Raw genomic sequence first — 22,473 nt, forward strand, 5'->3', positions numbered from 1 at the left:
TTTGAAAGGTTATTGCAGAACACCTTCACAACACAAAGACAACTTCACATGGTTTATATGACAACTTGTTTATTATGAAATTAAAGAAAGCCACTAAAGGCTCTACATTTACTAGCAATATCCACAAGCATATTTATGCATCAGTGTTTATAATGCCTTTTTAAATCTCCCAATATTAAAGCCCCTTTATTTCACCATGAGTCAGTCCTTCTCCAAAATGTCACCCAGCATTACAACAGTGTAATCCTAAAGTATCATTTATCTGCATCCAGCACCTAGCTACAGCGAGTTAAATGCAATGCGATTGGAAGTAACATCAGTCCCAGAAATAACTGCACACCCAGTCTTTTGGGCTACGGATGAGTCCTTTCAGTTACAGACAGTGCTGAGAGTTGGTTGTGTTTTTTTTTGTTGCACAAGAATGCTGTGCAACATAACACACTCTGTCAGGAATTTATCACACTTTAAGCTCAAACCAGCCTTTGAAATTTACTTAAAGTCTCTCTCCACTAACTGAGATCCAATGTATACAGCTACAAAGCCTCAGAGTGTAAAGGAAGGTGAACACATGTTTAGGTAAAGGAGTGCTGCAGCATCACCTGCTGACAATTACAGCTATTTACTATTATTTATTTAACACTACAGTATAGCACTATGCAGCTCCTTGGAGGGGTGTTACTAAAGCCCTGAGCCCCAACAATTAACCCCCAACAATCCAGCTACCACTGGATTATCCTCTAGTTAAACACTTGATGTGCTTCAAGTGTAATTCCCAAACAAACCAGCGTGACAGTACTTTGAACACTACCACTCATCGGGTTACACTTCTGTATAGTGTGACCATTAGTTGGTAGTTAATAGGATACCAGTTCTTTTGTCTGCATCAGCATAGTTTTCTGTGATCATGTGTGTACCTGTATACTGGGCTTAAGTCTCCTCCAGCAGAGCTCTTCACTAATATGTTTACAAAATTCTCACGTGGATTAATATCAGTATAAGCACATCAGCCTGTGCGTACTGCAGTTTATCTTGCTCTCTCCCAGCTGCCACCTTCTTCTTCTTCTCTAACAGTGAACTATGTGTTTTTCTTTCCTAGGAGATCTCTCCTGAAGATGTTTCCACAATCAGGGAAATCCATTGTCTTTGACAACTTTCCAGATCCCACTGACGCCTGGGAAATCATTGAGACAATTGGGAAAGGGACCTACGGAAAAGTCTACAAGGTGCTCAACAAAATTGATGGAAGTAAAGCAGCTGTGAAGATACTGGATCCCATCCATGTAAGTTAACTTTCTTATCTGGAGTTTCCAACAGGAATGTATTTCAGTTTAAATTACTTGAAACAAAAGTTGACCCCGGCGGAAGGCGACATTCTGCAGGCAGACAGTCTGAAGTTCACATGTTTCTATACTGTTCTAGATAATGTCCTCACTCCGTGCCATGCACACGTTGAAGTCAGTGCTTGTTAAAGCACCTATAAGCTTGTATTGTGTTTCCGCCTTTGGTGACGCACAGGGCAGACAAGTTACTGTCTTGTGGCCCTAAATGTGTTGCATTTATAGCTGCTGTATTTTAGAGCTTTAGACACCAACACAAATTAAATCTGGCCAACCATTTTTTCTCTTTGCATCTATCTTTGTTGGCTCTTTGTTAACTTTACGGTTTGCTTTCAGTTGTTTAGTCCGTATATTTCTACCAATTTCCATTTTATTTTCATGCATTTTCCCTTAAAGATGAAGCTTTTTGTGATAATCAGTTACTATCAGCACTTTTGTAGTGATGTGGATCTGGCGTTGGATTTATGTGTTCTTAGGTTTAGATAAGTGTTTGAGAGCTGTATACTTTATATTATATTTTTCACTACTTTCAACATCAACAACACATGACTATAATATGTTCTGACTGAGATGAGTTTGTGTTACATCACATTTTAGGCATTTATATATTACCCTTAGCTCATGTTTACTCCTAGTAGAGTATCGAATTAAAATGACCTGAGAAATGTACCCAGTCATAAACAATGAAAGGATCAGATCTATAACGGCCAACATTTCTGCAACCTTACAGTATAAGGACCTTCCAGAAAGGATGCAACCCTTTTACACTGAGGAATTTAATAGGTGGAATAGGTGTAAAAAGTTCTGGAAAGTATGTTAACAGATCTCTGGTAGATCTTATACAACATCAGCATAGTGACTGACTCATTAGCTCAGCCATTGGCAAGATAAACATCATGCTGCTCTGCTTTATTCTCTGCACAGGACGTTTAGAAAAGGAGTTTTCTTCCATCTACAACCATCAGCAAATTATCTCAGCAAATTGCTCCTGATGAATTGTTCATCATCAGTGGGATGTATCATGGCAAATTATCATGACTCTGATAATTTTGGGCTCCTTTGCTTATGCAGGGTTTTAGCATTGGGCCAAATCACATTTGGAACCTTTGCAGAAGTGTGTGAAGCAAATTTGGAAGAACACTTTGACACAGAGATACATGATGTTACTTCTGGCAGCGTGGGACTGATCCATCCTATAAAGCAGACATTTCTTTGTACAGTGACAAGATTTACTAATTACAGAACATTACTGGACAAGGGGTACTGCAATTTTGAGCAGTAACTGATTCATTGTCTGTATCTTAAATTGAATATAACATCAACAAAGGTCACTATTTTCAGATACATGCTTTCTATTGCTGCTTCTGTGTTGTAGTTAGTTATAGACAGTTATAGACAGTCATCACTGATCTCATGTTATGGTGTCATTGTGTCCTGCATCGTCTATTTTGAGGATACAGTGAATTGTATGGCTTATTTAGCAGCTCTAATGAGCAGCCATTTTCACTGATTAAATCCAGCCATCATGCTAATAAAAGTCTCATTAGTCTTTTGTGAATTTGTTGCTGTTTCTCATTATTGAGAAATGATTGTCTACAGACCACTAGTCTATGAGGACCATCATTACCACTACTTTAATCACTGGGTTGATTGTTTAATGTATACACCTACATACGGTGCAACTATATTGAAAAGTCCCCTCATCTGCTGCAGTATGTTTGGTTTCAGGTTGACCTTCATGAAGCATTTCAGGAGAATGCTAAAGCACAGAGTTCTATAAGCATGACTGTATATACAGAATATTGAAGTCCAGACCAAGACAAATCTGAGGTTTTAGTCCTTTTTTTTTAGCCTTTTTGGGCCTAAAACGCATTCCAACAAAACAAGTTGAGAAGGGAAAATCACTTTGGTTTAACTGCTCAGGACTCATTCTTCATCTTAAAGGCAGAAACGGTTGGTAATCACTGCAGTAGAGTATCGTACATACTGCCACTGTAGATTTGTCTACTGTTTCATGTTATTTTTACTTTACCCTTACAAATAAACTCACAAAGAATGACTTCTGTAAATCTTAAACATATAATATATAATACTGTTTTATCATGTTACATTTGCATTTTGTAAGGAGAACAGTTCCTGGAGTCTAAAGAAGTAGCATCATGGCAGGATGTGATACAACAGTACACACATAAAACACAACATAGTTTTGTATGTCTTTCACATTAAATATGCACCAGCTAGATTTCTATGTAAAAGCTAAGCTTTAGGGGTGCTGGTAGGCAGATTTTCTTTTACCTTTGGACTGAGCCAGGCTAGCTGTTTTCCTCGGTTTTCTTTATGCTATGCCAAGCTAATTGTCCTCCTGGTTCCAGCTTTATATTTACAGCACAAACATTATAGTGGTATCAATGATCTCATCTAACTCTCGCCAAGAACTGAACTAAAGCTATTTCTTTCATCTAAAAAGCTGTCATCACCACCATTAAAACTTTTGCCTCTCACGTTCTTTTGATGTCTTTTGACATAAAGCATCACAAATTGGAAACATGGTTGGCAAAACATGACTTTGTAGTTCACAAAAGTCTTTTGTGTCAATTTTAACTGATCCTTGTCCTTGTTTTTCAGGATATTGATGAGGAGATCGAGGCAGAGTACAACATCCTCAAAGCTCTTTCTGACCACGCCAATGTTGTCAAATTCTACGGGATGTACTACAAGAAGGACGTGAAATGTGGAGATCAGTTATGGCTAGTACTGGAGGTAGGAAGACTTGTTGTGTTTGTTTAGAAAAGCCGCTGTGTGTTTGCAACAACCCATGCATTTGACTGAGACCTTAACTAGCATTTGCCTGTATACTGTGGCTGTACCGTGCAGACAAAGAGCGTATAGATGCAGATTAAAGGTCTGATTGTACTTCCCACGGCATGTCTCGCCAGGTATATGCAACGGTGACCAGATCTGGCTAGGGATTATGCAACACTTTAAGCCACCCTGGGCAGTCTTGGAGTTTACTTATAGGCCACCTAGGGGATTTGGTCGCAGGCCAACAACATGGATGTGTTGGGGGTTGAGGTTGGCTTGCGCGTCGTGGGCACCCTGCTGAGAGCAGCAGAGCAGGGATTTCTGTTTACAGGGGCTGTCTCAGTGCATTAGTTTATACACCTATCAGGTTGGAGCACAGGCTCAAATGTCTCTGTAGCTGATTTCTGTTGTTTGGATTTTGGGTAGAATATGCTAAAATTGTGGAAAGGATATTTTTGAGGTTGTTGGTGCACTTATTACTATTTAAATGTAACCTGCTTTAGCAAGTTACTACGCTAAAGCGACTGAATACAAAATGGAACAAAAACATCATTGCATTTGACTTGAGATGCAGGTATGAATTTGTGATATTTTATGCGAAACTTCAAGGGGTCCTTGCTGCTGCAGCTGCTGTCTGTACATCTAAAAAAGCCTCCAGCTACCCAGCTCTCCGTCTTTCATATTTCATTGCCTGCTGTAGCCCTTTTCAAATGTCAAGCACGAGACAAACATGAAATGGAGGTCAACCTCAGTGGAAGAAAAGTGTTTGTGGGGTCCAACACGGTGACGGATGTGGGTTTTCTTTGCCTTTTGACTTTCTGACCATGTAATTTGTGTTCCTGCTTTGATAGAGTGCAGTGCAAACTTGGAGGCGTCTGGTAAACATGGTCAGCGAACTTGAGGAGGGTTGATAAGAAAGAATGCTGGCAAATTGTCACAGCTAATGGTCCTAAAGGTCTTTGAAGGAGGGTTTTTGGAGAATGTAATGCATCATATTTAGTCACGTTATCATCATGGCTCTAGGGATGACAACATTGGTCAGTCACTTGGTCCTCACACTGACGTTGGCATTTTTGGTTTTGGGTAAAATGCTTCAGCAACTATTGTCAGGAAGTTTGGTAGAGAAACTGTATCCATGGTGCCCAAAGGATGAATCCTCTGACTTTTCATCTAGCACCACCAGCAGGTTGTTATTTTTGGTTCAAAGGAAAATGTCTTGACATTTATTGGATGGATTGCTGTAAAATTTGGAACACAAATTCACCTTTCACACAGGACACATTGAGAACTTTTGTGATTTGACATTTCTTCTAGCAACATCATCATCATCAGGTCAAACTTTCCATGACCATGTAGTTAGTATCTGCAAAACTAATAACATTCTCTTCAGCCTCAGCTGTTCTTAGTGCTTAGTGCTACTTAGCAAATGTTAGCATGCTAAAACGCTAAACTAAGATAGTGACCATGGTAAACATTAGCAGCTAAACATTAGCATGTTAGCATTGTCTTTGTGAGCACATTAGCATGCTGATGTTAGCATTTAGCTCGAAGCACTGCTGCGTCTAAGCATTGAATTTGAATTTACACCACTGCTTTGGATATTCTTTCTTTATTCTTTCCTCAACCCGTGCACAGCCAACCAGCCTTTTCAAAACCCCATCACCATACAGTAGAAACTGATTCACCAGAATACCAAAAGCATGAAAAATACTTCAAACATGGGGGAGAGAATTAAAAAAGAACAAATAAATAATATAAAGGGTAAAAAAAAAGGGGAAATTATCCAGTATACCATTTAATTATATGGCATTTTTTAACCTTCAGTGGTTTGCTTTAGTCTCAACAAAGAAACCTTTTCTGACTGCACCTTTAAAAAGAAATGCCCATCTCTACCAACTGTGTTCCTTTTTCCATTATCAGGTACAGCAATGCTAGAACAGAGTGTCCATATTTGTGTAATCCAAGCTCAATGGGCTTTGCATCAACAGCAGCAGTGTTATGCTAACCCAGTAGATAGTTTTCACCTCTCCAGCTTGTGTTTCTTTCCCTTTTCATCGCTGTCTTTCCTCCTGACCTTTTGTGGAGGTCTTTACTTTGCTGGGATATCAAGTACAATCTAAGATGCTGAATAATCAGACCGCACTTATCTGATAAGAATGTTCTTATTTTGCACTTTAGTGTTAATTTTGTATAATTTTTGTTGTTTTTATCTGCCAGGACTCAATTCTTTAGAGTAAAAATACAAATCTAGTGTAAGAGGAGTTCGCTCAGCTTTGCTACTTTGTTTACTCCCTGTTCCCTCTGTGGTTTGCATATCCATTTGCAGCATTTCCCTTGCAAAACTCTGCAGCCAGCAGTCCAAATCTGGTGGCTAATCCTGAGGCTGAAATCACTGCCTGACAGTTTAGCAAGTGGCTGTGTGTGTGTGTGTGTGTGCTCTGAAGTAGATGCACAAGGGGTTTTTAGCAATGAAGAGACAGGAAAGCAGGCAGTGAGGTGGCCATTCACCATGGTTACTGTCCCTCCTTTCTAAACTGTAATTTTCCATCCTTTAGCTCTGCTGAGAGGAGCCTTTCTCTGCCCTGCACTGCACTGCAGACCTCTCATTATGAACAGAATTCATACAAATTGCATCCTCTACTTTGTTAGCCCCTCATTGGGGTCTGTGAGCTTTTGGCTTTGCCTCTGTAGTGTGCTCCTTTTATGATAGCGGATGTGGACAGAGATGAGCAAGCTTTCATGTATGAAGGCTTAATTCTGCTCCCAGAGAGTTTAAAAATACTTCAAAGATAGCGATGATGGAGCGACTTTTATTCTCTAATTGGAAATCAAAAACCTGATTTGGATGTGCATTTAATTTGTGAGCTCCCATGTTTCATCCAAAACCCTGTTAAATGAAGGCCAATGATTAGTCCAACCTTTAAAAGCTCATCTTAAAGATGTATCTCTTCTTCCATTATGCAAAAATAAAACATCACTTTGTTGTCATGCTAGATTGAAATTGCATTACTCTGTGCATATATTGTATTTTGACTTCTAATTTAAAATGCTTGTTTACAGAATTTAACCGCTAGTTATTTTACTACTTCTTTGTTGTTACTACCATTAATAATACTGCTAGAAGTGGCAATTAGAAAGTAACTATTACACAGAAAAGCTGGTGTTTACATTTGTTTGTTTAGTGACTTCGCAGAACACATCTCATCTTTTTCAGTACGTTATCACACCTCCAACATCGTCACCATTTTTTATCAAATTCTGTATAAGTATATCTCTGTTAAAAGACAGATACATCTCGTTTATATGTTCATTCACAGAGTCTCAGAGTGTCACAGGAAAGCCAGATTTTTTCCTCTGCATCAGGATGTTGTCACGGGGTTTGGAGGTAACGTGCACAGTTATGTATGTTATATCATGTCACCATTTGGTGCTTCTGAACGGACTGAATAGAAAATTTTAGTTTTATTTTGATTAGTAAATCAAAGTTGAAATACTTGATGTTTTTGCATCATATTTAAAGTGCAAGAATTCATTCCATCTAAACCGGAGCCATTGATTTTTGAAACTTGTGTTAGTCCGCTCTCAGTGAACCACATTTCTTTTTCGCATTTACCCCCATTACTCTCTGTCTTGACTGGTCCTGCCCTCGTACACCAACCTCTATAGTCATTAATTGACAATGAGGTTTAAAATGGTATTACTTGTTCTTGCTTTTCAATAAATGGTGCCAGAAAGTAGACACCTGAGCTATTATTCCTGTGTAAACGATAAGGCCACAGTAACAATAGCAGTGTTTTTCTCTGGAGACGACCCAGCATGTCTCTCACACACACACACAGGAACACACACGCTTATTCAGTGTTGCAGACGTGATGCAGCTCCATGCGTCCAGTAATCTGAAAGTAAATAAGAAAATACAATATAGATGTATATTTACAGGGAAACGTACATCAAAGATAGTTGACTAAAAAGTCAGCACCTGTGTGTTTCTCCTCACTGGGCCTGTTTGTTTCATCTGTATGTTTGTTTCATCCACTACTTCTTTTACACGTCTTTGATCGACTACCTACATTTACATGACTAAAGAAGCACCTGACCTCATTTGTAATGGAGAATATCCCACTCAATATTCAATGTATTCAGTGTTTTCTTTGAAAATTGATAGTTCTGTAGAAACTCACGTGACATTCAAGATAAAGATATAAGACATGGATCTATACAGACCGTTTATATTACTAGTTTCTTTTCAGATTTTAAGCAAATCTGTGATGAAAAATGCAAATAAGGTAGCCCTGTTAATCATTTTTAGTTAGTAGAGTGAGAATTTTAACCTAAAATGAATGGGATGTTTTAATGTGACCAATTTGCCTTTTTTTTTTTTTTTAGCAGACTTAATGGATTAAGCTATTATCTCTTCAGCTGTTTTGTATATCCCCAATGACTTTTACAATCACCATCATAGTTTAATGGTGTGACGCAAGTTAATGGGAATTACTGGTTTGTTTCATCTTACGATAATGGAGAAGTTAAAAAAAAAACAAGCCTCAAACTAGTTGTGTTTAAATATCTGTACCCAAGCTCTTACTTCATAGAAAGGTTAAGAAATCTGGTTTAAATCACACCAGGTCTGAAGTTTCATGTATCGTTTCCACTCTGCAGAGGTTTGAGTCTTCACCACTTCTCAAATAATTAATGTTCATGTCGAGCATCACTTTCTGGAAGTGGGCACTGTGGCTAAGGTGAGAGCGCTAACATTTAGCTCTGCTAAATCTAGGGCAGCGCACCTCTCATTAATATGGATTTGTCTGTCTGCCCCGTGTAATTTAATGATGACAGGTGATATGGCAGCAGTGATGTGGACTGACGTCAGGCGCGGCTCATTGTCAGAGCGCTGTGCTGTCTGTGAAAGCCTCTGAGGTATTCTCTGCTTAACTGCAGTTTGTCTGCACGTCTGAAAGCAGAGAGAAGGAGTGATTAAGCTCCCCGTGTGGCAGCCGAGATACATGCCATCCATCCTGCAACAGCTCTCTGGGCTCCTGATGGATAGGTAGATTGATAGGCAGATAGAAAACAGACACCAGGCACGGCGCTGAAAACTTATGCCATCGCTTAGTCAAGGTCAAAGACTTGCTTCACTTTCAGCGTCTAGTGCATTACTGAATGGGCCCCAAGTGGTCATGGGGCCTCAAAGAGACGCAAAACTACTACAAAGAGATGCAAAATGACTACAAAGAGACACAAACTACAAAAAAGCTATGCGTCATTTTGTGTCTCTCAGTCTGGGTGTCTTGCTTTTATATAGGAGGGGTGGGGGGCCTTTCACATGATTGTGTCCATCATCTCATAATCCTTCCATGATCTAGTGTTAAGAAAGTCATGATGCATTTTAACTCCTTGTAAAATCGACCAGAGCCGATCTAGTGACGTATCGTTTAAGTCATTTATTAAAATACCAAACATTTGCGGTGGTTAGCTCCGTTAGCTGCAGTAAGTAGCATAGAAACACTTTGGCAAAATATGTGCAAAGGCAATCAAGCCCTGTGAGTGGAATTAGATTGAGATGACAAAATGGGGTCCTATTTGGAGATTTGGGCGTACAGCTGCAAATATTATACCTGTGTTATGACGCTGCTATTTTACCAGTCAGCACTTTTTTATTAGGATTGCAGGGGAAGATATTCATAGAGTAATAATACAAAATGGTGCCATCATTTTTCTATCTAGTGCCATTATGCAATGTTTTTGTCAAAAGTACTGTTGGTCCATTTTAGGTATTGCACTATAAGCCCCATGTGGTGCTGTTCTGTACAATACCCCGTTATTTTCAATCTGAATTGAAAAATCCTATAGTTGTGTTAATGCTGTGGTATATAAGTTATTTATTAGTAACCTTTTCCGATATGTGCGGCACAATCTCTTTAGTACGATCGCCGCAGGGGACTGATTCTCATTCTAAATAACCACACACCACTGCATGTCTATTGCCTAATTAAGCTTTCAGTTTACAAGTGCGGGAAATTAGTGTAATTATACAAGAACAAGTGTTTAATACATAAAGAGATATTGTGAACATTTCCTGTCTATCACAAAATGTTTCTACATGCGGTTAGGCCTAAAGATGTGTGTTGAAATACAAAATATTCACAAGAAATGGGAAAAGAGGGATGCGTTTGTATGTTTGTTGCATCTGTAGATGATATATTTTACCCCACAGAGCGACATGGTCTGTGTTTACAAACAGCGTTCATATGCACAATCTACAATTTCTGTTCAGTAGCAGCCCCCAGCACTGTGATTGACATCTTGGAGCTTTTTATTTTTCGTATACCTCTGGCATCTCCCAAAGAAAGCCCCAAATTAAGGGTTATTATTGTTGCCAAGGCAACCCACTAGGTAATTTTCTGTAATTTTCCAAGAGGGATTGCTATTGACGGTGGAGTCCATATCTAGCCGCAGTATGCCACAAGAAAACGCCTATAAATACATGAAATCCAACGTCCCTGCTGGTTTTAATATTGGTACGTTCTGTTTCCAGTATGAAATGTCGTCCTATAAATGGTGTGTAATTCCTAATATAAACCTTGGCTTTGTTTGAAAACATAACAGGATGTACTTCATTTGAAGATGATTTGTGCATGTTTAATATTTACCCTGCTTAGTCATTGCAGCGTAGATTAAACCCTGAAACGCAAAATGTACATTCTCCCCCCGTGGGCGCGTTTTTCACCTCTCACTAAGCTGCCTCTGAAAGATAAGCTGCTAAAGATTGACAGAATTACTTTCAGCAGCTCTTCTCTCACTGTGAAATCTTGTGATCAAAACGTTTTCATCCTCTGCTGTTTCTCCACGTGAAATTCTGCATATCTCAGATGCCCCAGATTTCAGCATATTGTATAAGTTCAGCTATAAGTGCTGACTCATGTTGAGTTTTTGCCTCATTATTCTCTTTTCTTTGTGGGTTTTTCTGTTGCAGCTCTGCAATGGCGGCTCTGTGACAGATCTGGCTAAAGGCATGTTGAAGAGAGGAGACAGAATGGATGAACCCATTATTGCCTACATCTTGCACGAGGCCCTCATGGTAAGTCTTGCCTTTTGAATGTGCATGAGGGGAGACAATACTGTGCTGTAGAGTTCAATAGAACAACATCCCACTGAATACATCGCTTCAATGAAAAGAGTTTAAACGAGATCAGTTTGAAGGCAGGTGCTTTTCAGTAAAAGCTGTGGACCTCTTTTCTTCACAGGGCCTCCAGCACCTGCACATCAACAAGACCATCCACCGTGACGTCAAAGGCAATAACATCCTGTTGACGACGCATGGAGGGGTCAAACTTGTGGATTTTGGTATGCAATGTGTCTCTTTTGGCAAAAGAGACAAGCTTTTGACGAGCTTTAACACCATGTCTTTTTTTGTACCATCCTCTTCTAATCAATGAAAATCATGTTATGGCTGTATTTAACAGAAGAGGGTCAAATCCATTACCTTCAGCTGCTTGCCAAATAAATTGTACCACTAATTAGTTTCCTTGAGAGGCTGGGATGCATTTACACAACCCGACAAGGTGGCAGATGATTATACTTTTCCATTACACCCTATCTTTTACATTCTCCTGCAGGCAGCAGAGGAGATTGTTGCTATTCACCCTGTGTTTGCACTGATTTGCTTTTGGGTTTTCTTAACCAAATGAGGCGCTCAGAGCAGCACGACCATAGTTCTTGGATTGGAGGCTCGTGATAGGCAAAGTGATTCTGACTATTTCCAGGGGATGACTCACCCGTGTTGTCTTCAAGAGGCTGAAAAACCAGCTGCCTGTTTTCATTACAAATAAAATCCCCTCTCAACGTGTGTGTAGGTTTGCATTTAGTCCGCTAATTGTGGGCTTCTCTTGAAAGCCTTTTTCTAGCCGTCAAGCACAAAGTGCACAGCTCTTATATAAAGAGGAGGAAGGGGGGGTATTAATGGAATCACTTCATATGTGAATGTGAAGTAGCTAATATGGAACAGGGCCATCCATTGCTGTCAGAGCACCTTCTTCCTCCTCACAAGGCTGTCAGAGATTCTCAACACCTGTTTATTGCACCAGTTTTGAAGAAGGAAAGCCAATAGAGCTTTACTTCATGGGCTTTTTTCAAAAAATGTCTTCAATAACTTTTACAGGCCATCTAATGGTCCTTATGAGGTAACTCTGAAGATACAACGGGCTATAGCAAGTAAGAGATACACATACCAGTGGAAAAATTACAATAAACCAAACCCTGGCTCTGTTTTATTGCATTTAACATCTAACTGAAATTATGCCATTTTTGCCAACTAATAAGTTAGGATTAGAAGAAGACAAAGTACCAACATATTTATAGTTAATGTATACAGTGACTAAAAGTAGAGTTTTCTCAGTTGGTTATTACAGTTTACACAGTTTACAGTTGCTGAAGGTGGATAAAACTCAAGTTAGTCAATGTTAATTTTAGAAACTGCTGGAATAGCGTCATCTCTTTTGCTGTTTAAATTTCAAAATGTCATGGAAAGTAGTTATTTGTTAATTGTCGACTTTTACTCATTAAATAATGCATTGTACACAGTCATCTGCTCCTTTGAAATACTGACCAACAAACACCAAGAAACTGTTGTATTTTGAATTGGACGGATGTGACATTTTAATATCAAATGATCTACACTGTAAAACATAGAAAATGCCAAGAGGGCTTATGAAAGTAGAGAAATAAGCTCCATCAACAACATCAGCAGAAAGTTAGTGGCCTTTTATAACCGAGCAGTGAAGGCATCATATGTTGTTGCTTATATGAACAGTTAGTGGTTGTGGAGAACTGCCACATCACAGGATTGACCTGCACAACAGCCCAGTGTGTCCATCTACAGCCACTTGAGCTGTCAAAAGTGTTCTCAAGAAAGACACTTCACTGGTAATGCATTATAAGTACCTCTTGATGAGAATGGCAGCTACATGTTTGCTGGTAGATGTCAAAACAGTGTCTAGTACCACTCTTAATTAGGGTTAGATAATGTAGGAAATGAAGATATTGTCCCAAATGCAATGATTCGTGTGTCCCTGAATTACAGTTTCTGTGCAAATGGAGTATAGAGTTTTTGATTGTTCAGATATGATAAAATTCTGATCCTGCATAACATAATTGTGCACAAACACATCATACAGATGTTACTAGCTACTAGCTTCGTTACAAATCAAAAGAAACCTTGTAAAAAGTTGCAGAATGAATACAAACTTTCACTCAAATCGGACATATGAGACTATTTATTTGAAGTTATTACAATCATGGCATCACAAACAACATCTAGCCTTTTTTGTTGTGGTATAGAGATTTAGTTTGCTTTAGAACATCTTATCAAGTGTTTCTCTGGTTAAACTTGTAATGAATCTCTTAGATAAGAAGGGTACATTATCTATGGAAGTGTGCCTGAGAAGAATTATATTACTTAGAAACATTGCCAAGTTTCAACTCTCAGTTCACTGTGTTGTTTAGAGAGGAGCTCCTGAAAACCACATGGGAAGTAATTGCTTTTAAAGTTGTGGCATTATCACTAATAAATCATTACTGCATTAATTTTGAAGCCGAGGAGTAATTGCTGTAAAGTAGCTGGACCATCGACCGTCTTCCATTTTATCCTATCCTGTTAGAATGCATATTCACTGCTGCTTGCACTTATATTCCTGCTTGCTATTCAAAACAAATGCAAACGTTATCTTTGTGACAGGAAAGGTTTATAATGAAATATGAACTTCATACTGAATGCTAAACTGTGGACATAGCACCATTAAAGATAAGGGACAGATTAGAGGTACAAATTGGAGGTGAGAAAATGACGCTCAAAGCTGCTTCAGTATCATCATGTGACTAAAACATGATATGTAAAAGTTGAAACTGTCACCCAGATTAGTGCTATGCTGTACCTGCTGAAGCTGTGGATGAAAACGGAAAAGACCAAACTTCAGTCCCAGTCACAGGACAAGTGAAAAGTGTCCTGATTCATGTGACACAGACACATTTTTTAGCCACCCCAGCGGCGTGACTCTGGCGATGTTGGTCCCCCACTTGGCTCCAGACACAACTATTGGATGGATTGCCATGAAAGTTGGCACAGACATTTATGGTCCCCAGAGGATCCTACTGACTTTGGCAATCGTCTGATTTTTCCTCTAGTGCCACCATGATGTTGATATTTTTGTTTTTTAGACAATGTTGTGACAACTAATGGATGAATTGGATGTAATTTGTTACAGATATTAATGGTGCCAAGAGGATGAGTCATAATGATTTTAGTGATCCTCTAACTTTTTATCTAGAAGCTTTTCGCTTATCTACCAGATGGATTGGCACAAAAGTTTGTACAGACTTTATGGTTTATAGATGTATATATCCTTATGGCATTAATCATCAGGTTAAAGCTTAAATTTGTCCAATACTTTAGAAAGTCAGCATATAGTATTAGCATATTAACATAAAACTAAAATGGTGAACAAGATCAACATTACACCTGAAAAACATCAGCATGTTAGCTTTGTCATTGTGAAAATGTTAGCATGCAGACGTTTAGCATTTAGACAAAGCACCTCTGTGCTTAAGTACAGCCTGACAGAGCTGCTAGCGTGACTGTAGATTCTTAGTCTGGTATAAAACTGGAACACCAGGCATGCAACACGTATGTTACTTGCACTTAAATTCAAAAATCTGAATTTTTCAGCTTTCCATGAAACTGAAAGTAAATGTCACGTCATTCACCTGAGATGAAGGGGGGCAGAGAACTGAGCAGATAAGATGTGGACTCCTGTTATCATCTGCCAATTAAGTCTTTGCCGACTTAAACATTTGGCAGTATTCAAAGAATGAATTAAGATCCATAGTGGAATCTCTCCCAGCCTCTGTCCAGAGCCGAAGCACAGGCACAAAAATGACTGTTACATCTTTGCATAGCTGGTTTGCAAGTCTTTAACATCGCTGACAGCTGAAATTTATATCAGATATTGGTTATGACGCCATCAGAAAGGGACAAAAATAGGAGCAGCAGTTTGGAAATAAGCCCAGCGTGTATAAAAACTTGCAGAGTGACGAAAACGTGCTTGCCTCGGTGCTACACGCAGGCACTGCGTCACGCTGGGATTAATGGCTTTTCATGTGGTGGGGTGCACGCTACACTAAGCAGCTGAAGAGATAGAGCCCCCGCAGTGACTCATCACCAGCAGAGAAACAAAATAGCAAAGAGATGGACCCAAAAAGAGCAGTGGAAGAACGAGAGGAGCTGCTCGTTCATGGGTCTCATGAATATTCTAATTGGCAGCGTTATCTCTGTGATGATTATTAAGTGTGGCCCACCAGGCTCCACTCCAGGCTAATGTAGTGGAAAGAGAGGGGCTGTGAGAGCTTTAATAGGGAGCTCTTTGTGTTTCTGTATCCTCACACTTTGACATACCTTATGTATATCGTAGCAGTGTGTGTGTGAGACTGTAAGTTTGATCGGATAATTGTGGATTTACTGAGGTAGTTTGTTTTCATCTGTCTTTGTGTGCACGCCTGCATCTGTGTAAAACTATGTGTTTGTTCTCACTAATGTGGGCTGATGTGTTACTGTGTAGTGGTTTTGTGGTTTGATGGTCCCTGTGTGTGAGTCAGCCTTGTGCATATATCCCCTCCTGCACATGTTTCTAATCCCTTTTCGATGTTTGCCTCAGAGCTGTTTCCCTCGGCATTGCTCATCTCCACCCCTGGCTTTAACCCACCATCAGTGTGTTACTGTACTGTACCGACAATGCTGTTATGTTGTGTGCACTGTGCACACGTCATTTACACGTTGACATTTTCAGAAATGACCCCTTTGTTTCCTCAAAGCTTTTGATGCTGCGAGTCTTTGGACTGCTAAAACACGTTACATTTGTGCAGAACATGTGTGATTCAGATTCACATAGAATAATGCACGTCATGCTGTGCAAGACAAAGACATTGGTCTGCTGCAGCCGCATGTCGTGCATCAGTAGATCACCTTTTGTTTGTTGGTAGCCGTTTTTGTCTGGAGGCTCTGCTTTTGTCCTGGTTGCTGCTTCAGCTGAGCCAGCCCTGGGATACATCACTGTGTGGCGTAACACTGATTTGTCTGGACTGGACTGAAGTCACGATTGTGGGTCAGCATGTTCCTTGTCCGGTTTTTACCCCACATTAACACACACACGCCCTCTCTTTCTCTCTGCAGTCCCATTTTTGCTGAATTTATCCATCTCTGACTGTTGCAACATGACTTTGTCCTCTTTTTAAATAGGCAGATAGGGCTAACATGAGCTAGTAAATCACATGGACACATAATATCTTGTTCTGAGAGAGGGTGAAATGTTGTCTGCAGCTGCCAGAGCCTGTTTACAGCTGAACTGTATTCAAATGTTGTTCTTGAAATGCCCAGAAGAATCACCTGCAGTCACATAAGAATTTGTAATTCAAAACAATCTATCATTTGAAGGGAAAAAAACATTGCAGCTTGATGGCTCTGTGTGCAGGTGAGAGCGTGCATGTGTCTGTTTTGTTTTTCCTTCTTGTCAGTTTATCAGTCGGATACGAGAAAGCTCTGAGATCCATTCAGCCCCATATCAGTTGAGCAGCACCCCGCTGTTTACTGTTCACTGTTTCCCTTTTCACAGATCATCACTTTTACCAGCCACTCTGATCTTTGTGGGGAAAAAAAAAACTCATGTCAAGGAAGCTATTGAGATGGTGCAAATTGTCTCCACTGAGTGCCCGTCCTGAGAGCGAGGCTAAAATGTCTAAAGTGTGTATTCTCTTCCCTGCAGGTGTTTCAGCCCAGCTGACTAATACCCGTCTGAGGAGGAACACCTCTGTGGGAACTCCCTTCTGGATGGCTCCGGAGGTACAGTAACACTGGCCTATAAACGCTCCCTCAGCCTCGTCTCTTTCCGCTACATTAGCCTGGAGCAGATCCCAGTGGGCCACAGTTAATAATCATCAAAGAGATAACACTGTCAAATACAATGTGCATGAAAAAAATGGAATGGACGGCCTCCATCATTCCTTTCCTGTCTAATCATAGCTGTAGTGCCCTAGCAGTTCATATACAGAAATAGCTACATCAAGAACTGATCATTTTATACCAGTACATAGTCACATCCCCTTGTCCTTTACTTTTTATGGAAGGTTAACCTTCTCCTGTGTTGTATAAGGGACAATATAAAGAGAGGTGGTCTCTCAGCTCAAGGTTCTTGCTCTTGATTCTGACTGGAGTTTATTTTGTGACACTGATGAATGTCTTTTCTCTTGAAAGTCTGTTTCCTTATGGGAGAGTTTTCTTACATCAGTCATACAGTAGGGAGGGAGGTGCAGTTTCTGTGTGTTGTTTCATATCTCTGGCTTTTCAAACCAGGGTTTTCTGACCACACGGTTGGTAAAACAATGTTTAAAAAGACATTTCAAGGACTTAAAGTAAGGGAAAGTAGCTTACTAAAACCAAGCTATTCGGTTCATACTAAATTGACACTTTCTGTGTTATATTATTATTATTTTATATCACAAGTAGTTTTAAAGTTTGAACAGCATTCACAGCATGCTGGGAGTTACCTTGAATGTTAGAACAAAGTGTTCAGCAAGAGCAGAGGCATGTTTGAGGTTATCAAACGGGAATATTTTACTTATATTTATTGAACTGAACCCACGGGGCATCCCATAACCACCCATCTGCACAGCCTCAACACTGATCAAGATTAGATGAACCATTAGCAACCTCTGTAGGGATAAGATGGGTAAATGTATACTCTTCTACTCCACAGCTACACTAGTTATATATGTGTTTCCTCCCAGTGTGGATGCTGTCCCCTGCCCTTCACAGAGGAAACTTACACAAGTGGACATTTTTACATGAGGTTTGCATGTGGTGCAAATTGTGCATTAGAATATACACTGCATGACCCAGTCTGTCAGGACTCAAGGATTTTAATCGAATTTGTGTAAGATGATCAACAAAGAACGTAGCTTGGACGGGACTCTCTAGACTAGAAAGTCTTTGGTCTTTGGTCGACATTCTGGATGATATATATTATTATTACAGACACGGTCTTTACTTTCTAAAGAAGATCTGATTGTGTAACTTTGAGCGGTGGGGTAAGTTGTGCCGTATCTGCACGGTGTTATACATTTTGGATGAGCTTTATTTTTATTGACTTTATTAAGTGATGAGTTAGGGTGTGTTATGAGGATATATTTGGCTCTTTTTGGGATACATTTTTTCATCATTTAAAGTTACTTTATTTTGCAAAACAGGTATCATGAGGACTGAGTTAACATTAATTTTTTGTGTTCCTTAATGTTTGTTATGTAGAGGCATAACAGAGTGTGTGTGTATGTGTGTGTGTGTGTACACACTTGTGTTTCAGGATGACTTATTGATGATCTGGTAATGATTTGTCTGCTTGTCTCGTCTGTGTACATGAGTACATAGGAATTGGGAATACAAATTCTATTGATTTCAGACATTTGACAATAATGGTGAATGTTTGTTTTTGTGTGTGGTTATGTGTACACATGCCTCCCACTCAGAGATGATTCATAATGTTGATTGGGTACCATGTTGCCCTTAGGACATTGATGATAGACTGTGAGCGTGTGCAGTAGTGTTTGTGTGTGTTTCTGTGTGTGTACTATAAAGGAAGTAGAGATTTTCTTAATACTGCAGCTCCAAAACAAAGGCGTAATGATGTTTTGGTCTGATAATTGGTTAAGCCATTGAGGGCAAAGGAATTAGACTTGTTCTCAACATGATCCTTGAACTGTTGTAACTCCCACGATAATTCACTGAGATGTTGGTCGATGGCTAAACTAAAGTTAGCTAAAGTTTTTGTTTGGTCAGTGACAAAGATGCTGTTTACTTTCCATGGTCATTTTTGCTCTCTATATATATTTGCTTCTTTGGGATTCTTTTAGTAGCCATATGTTGCTTTAAAAACACATAAATCACAGTTATTAAACTTGAATAATGCTTATTGGTTTTAATGTTACCATTAAGAAAAATTCTAATTGGCATGTAACATGACTCACATATGAAGATGATAATCTTTGTCCTCTGCCCCTCGGTGTACTGTAGGTAATCGCATGTGAGCAGCAGCTGGACTCGACCTATGATGCTCGTTGTGACGTCTGGTCACTCGGCATCACCGCCATAGAGCTGGGAGATGGAGACCCACCCCTCTCTGAACTCCACCCAATGAGAGCCCTTTTCAAAATACCCAGGTGACCCTCCATCACACCTACACAACAATCTGTCATCGTTATCAGGGGGCTGTGACTGACAATTTCTTCTTAATCAATAGTCCAAATCCTGGTGCTGATTGGGTTCTAGCTTTAATGTGACAATGCGAACCTTTTAGCCACTTTGCTGCCCTAACAGCCTTTAAACTTGGAAGTTGAGCCTGAACTAAAGGTTGTAATTATTATGAATGCTTTAAGTTTGATTCACACATGAATGACTTTGACTTGACATATGTTTTATTGAATAACTCTTCGTTATGGCAAAATTACCCTTTGCCTACACATAATTGAATATTTGGAGACAATAACAGTCCTATTTACATGTATCACAATATGCTTTTCCTATCTCCCTTATCTTGATTGTTTAATGACAGTGTCAGACTAAAGAAACAACAGTGTCTTTATCCTCTTGTCATCCTGCATATTTTTTCAGTCTGATGCACTTGAACGTGGCGACTTCTTAATTACAACTTATGAACTGAGAAATCAAGAGCTCCCTTTGAGAATGTGACGGCAAGCATATATTATACTTGCCGCAGTGGACCGAGCATATAGAATATAACTTTGATTCTTATCTCAACAGACATTACAGGTCAGTAACTGCACCGGCCAAGGCTATAATTTACTGTAACTTTTAGGATGCAGTGAATTTATTCAATAGCTGCAAATTATGTGGAATTATAAAACAAAACTCACCACTTTCATATAATAAGTTCATGAAGTTCTTCCTCCTTGCGCTCAACTTTGTTTAGCTTTCAGTCACTCCACAGTCTCCTCACGTTTCAAGAAGCTGGAACCAGCATAATGTTTGGCATTTTTGCTTGATAAAAGGCTTAAAAGATTAATACATTATCAAGGTTTTTGTTGATTCATTTTCTGACAATGGACGATTGATTAATCACTTCAGCTGATACCGTTTTGGGAAAGCCTGCAAAAAGACAATGCTTTAAAGACACCCCATCTCCTGCTCCCAACACAGTGATTTGCTTCTCTACACAGACTGTCACAGGACAAACTACAGTCTTTTCATTTCAAATGGCTTTTTTTCTGCTAGCAGGGGCTTATCCATAAACCACTCCCCTCCTGGAACTGATCCCATGCGTCCTGTAGGGGAGGCTGAGAGCACAGCCACCCCTCTTTCATCCGAGTGTATTGTGGGCTGAAGGTGAAAAGTAATTGTTTATCGTCTCCTGATTCAAGTGTGAGAGCTGCATTACCGTCACTGTCAACTTAACGACACAGCACTTTGTCCATCACTGCCCTGAAACGGTGTGCTCCAACACACACACACACACACACACACAGACATCTCCTGTGTCATAGCTGTCCTGTGTGTTTGCTCTGGGGGTCGTGCTCCACAGGAGCCATCACACAGCTTTCTCAGAATCTATGTGACTGCTGCAGCCAGAGCTTCAGGCTGTCTGTTCACACTCCTCACCTCCCTCCTCTCTCTGCTCTGGGTTCATTCGTCTAGCAGTCTTGGAAAAAGCCACTGAGGGCGTTGACTCAACCACACCACGTCTTATTTAATTTACAGTAGCTTTAATAGTACCAAATACAAACAGAAGATCATCAACCCTCATTTTGATGTGTTTTCTACAATGCCTGAATACATGTGTTATCCCTTAATGCAAGGACTGGCCACAATACATAACAATATATACACCAGTACAGTATAATACAAGGCACCAGTACCAGGTGTAGCTCCTCATGCTCCCCCTACTGTATATATGCAGGGCAAATTGAAAAAGACACCATTTATTAAAAGTAATTGTTTTCACCCTTGGAAACAGCTTTCATTGTGTTCATATGGGTTTAAATTGAAATAACAATCTCAGCATAATGTTTGAAGCTGTAGTGTTTTGATATTGTCTCCGTCTTTGTCTTTCCCTTTTCCACTGTATTGAAATAAAGGACAGAAACAGAGAAAGGCAGGGAGGGATTGGAATGACAGGTGAAAGATTAAAAGTGCCCTCCTAATTATGCACAAGTGTAAGGATTTAAGCTTTTATCCTTCATTATGTGCAAAAGAGAAGATTTGAATTTGTCTCGCATACAGAACAAAGTGAAGTTACGGCAGGACACAGTGGGAAAATCAGTAAACGGGTATAAACAGGATATTAGAATTAAAATATTAAAAACTCTAAATAGTTGTATAATTGAAGTAGTGTGACTCTGTGCCTCCATGAGACCCTGTTTGTCTTCCGGATAAGAAAAACACTTTAATAGTCCCAGCATTTGCAGAACAGACACCTAATAAATGCCTCATGCATTTGCTGTCTATATTGGGTGTGTTGTGCGATAAACAGAAGATGTATGTCCTCTCATTAGACCAATATATCGCTGTCGAGGCAACGTGAAAAGGGCCCTGGTGCATTAGCAGGCAGCATTGACTTCCCCAGCACTTGCCAGGAACCCTCTTGTAAAAAGGTACTTAGAGCAGAACAAGGAATTACAGGAATTAGCTCTGTTGTTCAGCGGCTGTGAGGCCTTGTTACACATGAACCCCTAACAATTTGTGTCTGTTTTGAATGTGATTTTTACAGAAGAAACCTAAAGATTTTAAGATCTGATTATATATTCGATCTCCAATACTACTGACTATTGCCTTTCTGTCATGTACCAACACCACCCAGTTGCACAGGTGGAGCACCATTTGTCATTGCCTCATGCCACCACAGAAACACCTCTGGATGATTTCGATGACGAATAGTTAAGATTTCACTCCACCGTTCCACTCTGTGCCTCGGCCTTTTGTTCTCCGCCCCCCCTTCCTGTGTAAATCCCATCTCATCTTATCTTTCCATTTATCTTTTCCATTCCTTTCTTTTAACAGAAATCCCCCACCTACTCTCCACCAGCCGGAGATCTGGTCAGACGACTTTAATGACTTCATCTGCAAGTGAGGGTGGATTCTAGTGTTTGTTATGCCTCTGTGAATAATAAATATTTACACTGATAGTAGATAACCAGAATGTATTAATATAAATCCAAGAAATTCATTGCACTCCTCCTCCTCCCCACAGATGTCTTATTAAGGACTTTGAGCTGAGACCAAATG

At 39.7% G+C, this 22,473-nt stretch overlaps 1 protein-coding gene across 1 annotated transcript; it reads left to right on the forward strand.

Annotated features, from left to right (window-relative positions):
• The first annotated feature begins 1,112 nt into the window (after nt 1-1,112).
• Nucleotides 1,113-19,398, forward strand: LOC139303938 (myosin-IIIa-like). The gene is made up of 6 exons (XM_070927752.1): nt 1,113-1,280; nt 3,963-4,097; nt 11,113-11,217; nt 11,384-11,483; nt 16,949-17,025; nt 19,249-19,398. The coding sequence occupies exons 1-6, from the start codon at nt 1,113-1,115 to the stop codon at nt 19,396-19,398; spliced, it is 735 nt and encodes a 244-aa protein (XP_070783853.1).
• The last annotated feature ends 3,075 nt before the right edge of the window (nt 19,399-22,473 follow it).

This window comes from Enoplosus armatus, chromosome 21 (genome assembly GCF_043641665.1).
Source record: "Enoplosus armatus isolate fEnoArm2 chromosome 21, fEnoArm2.hap1, whole genome shotgun sequence".
NCBI classification, from domain to species: Eukaryota; Metazoa; Chordata; class Actinopteri; order Centrarchiformes; family Enoplosidae; genus Enoplosus; species Enoplosus armatus.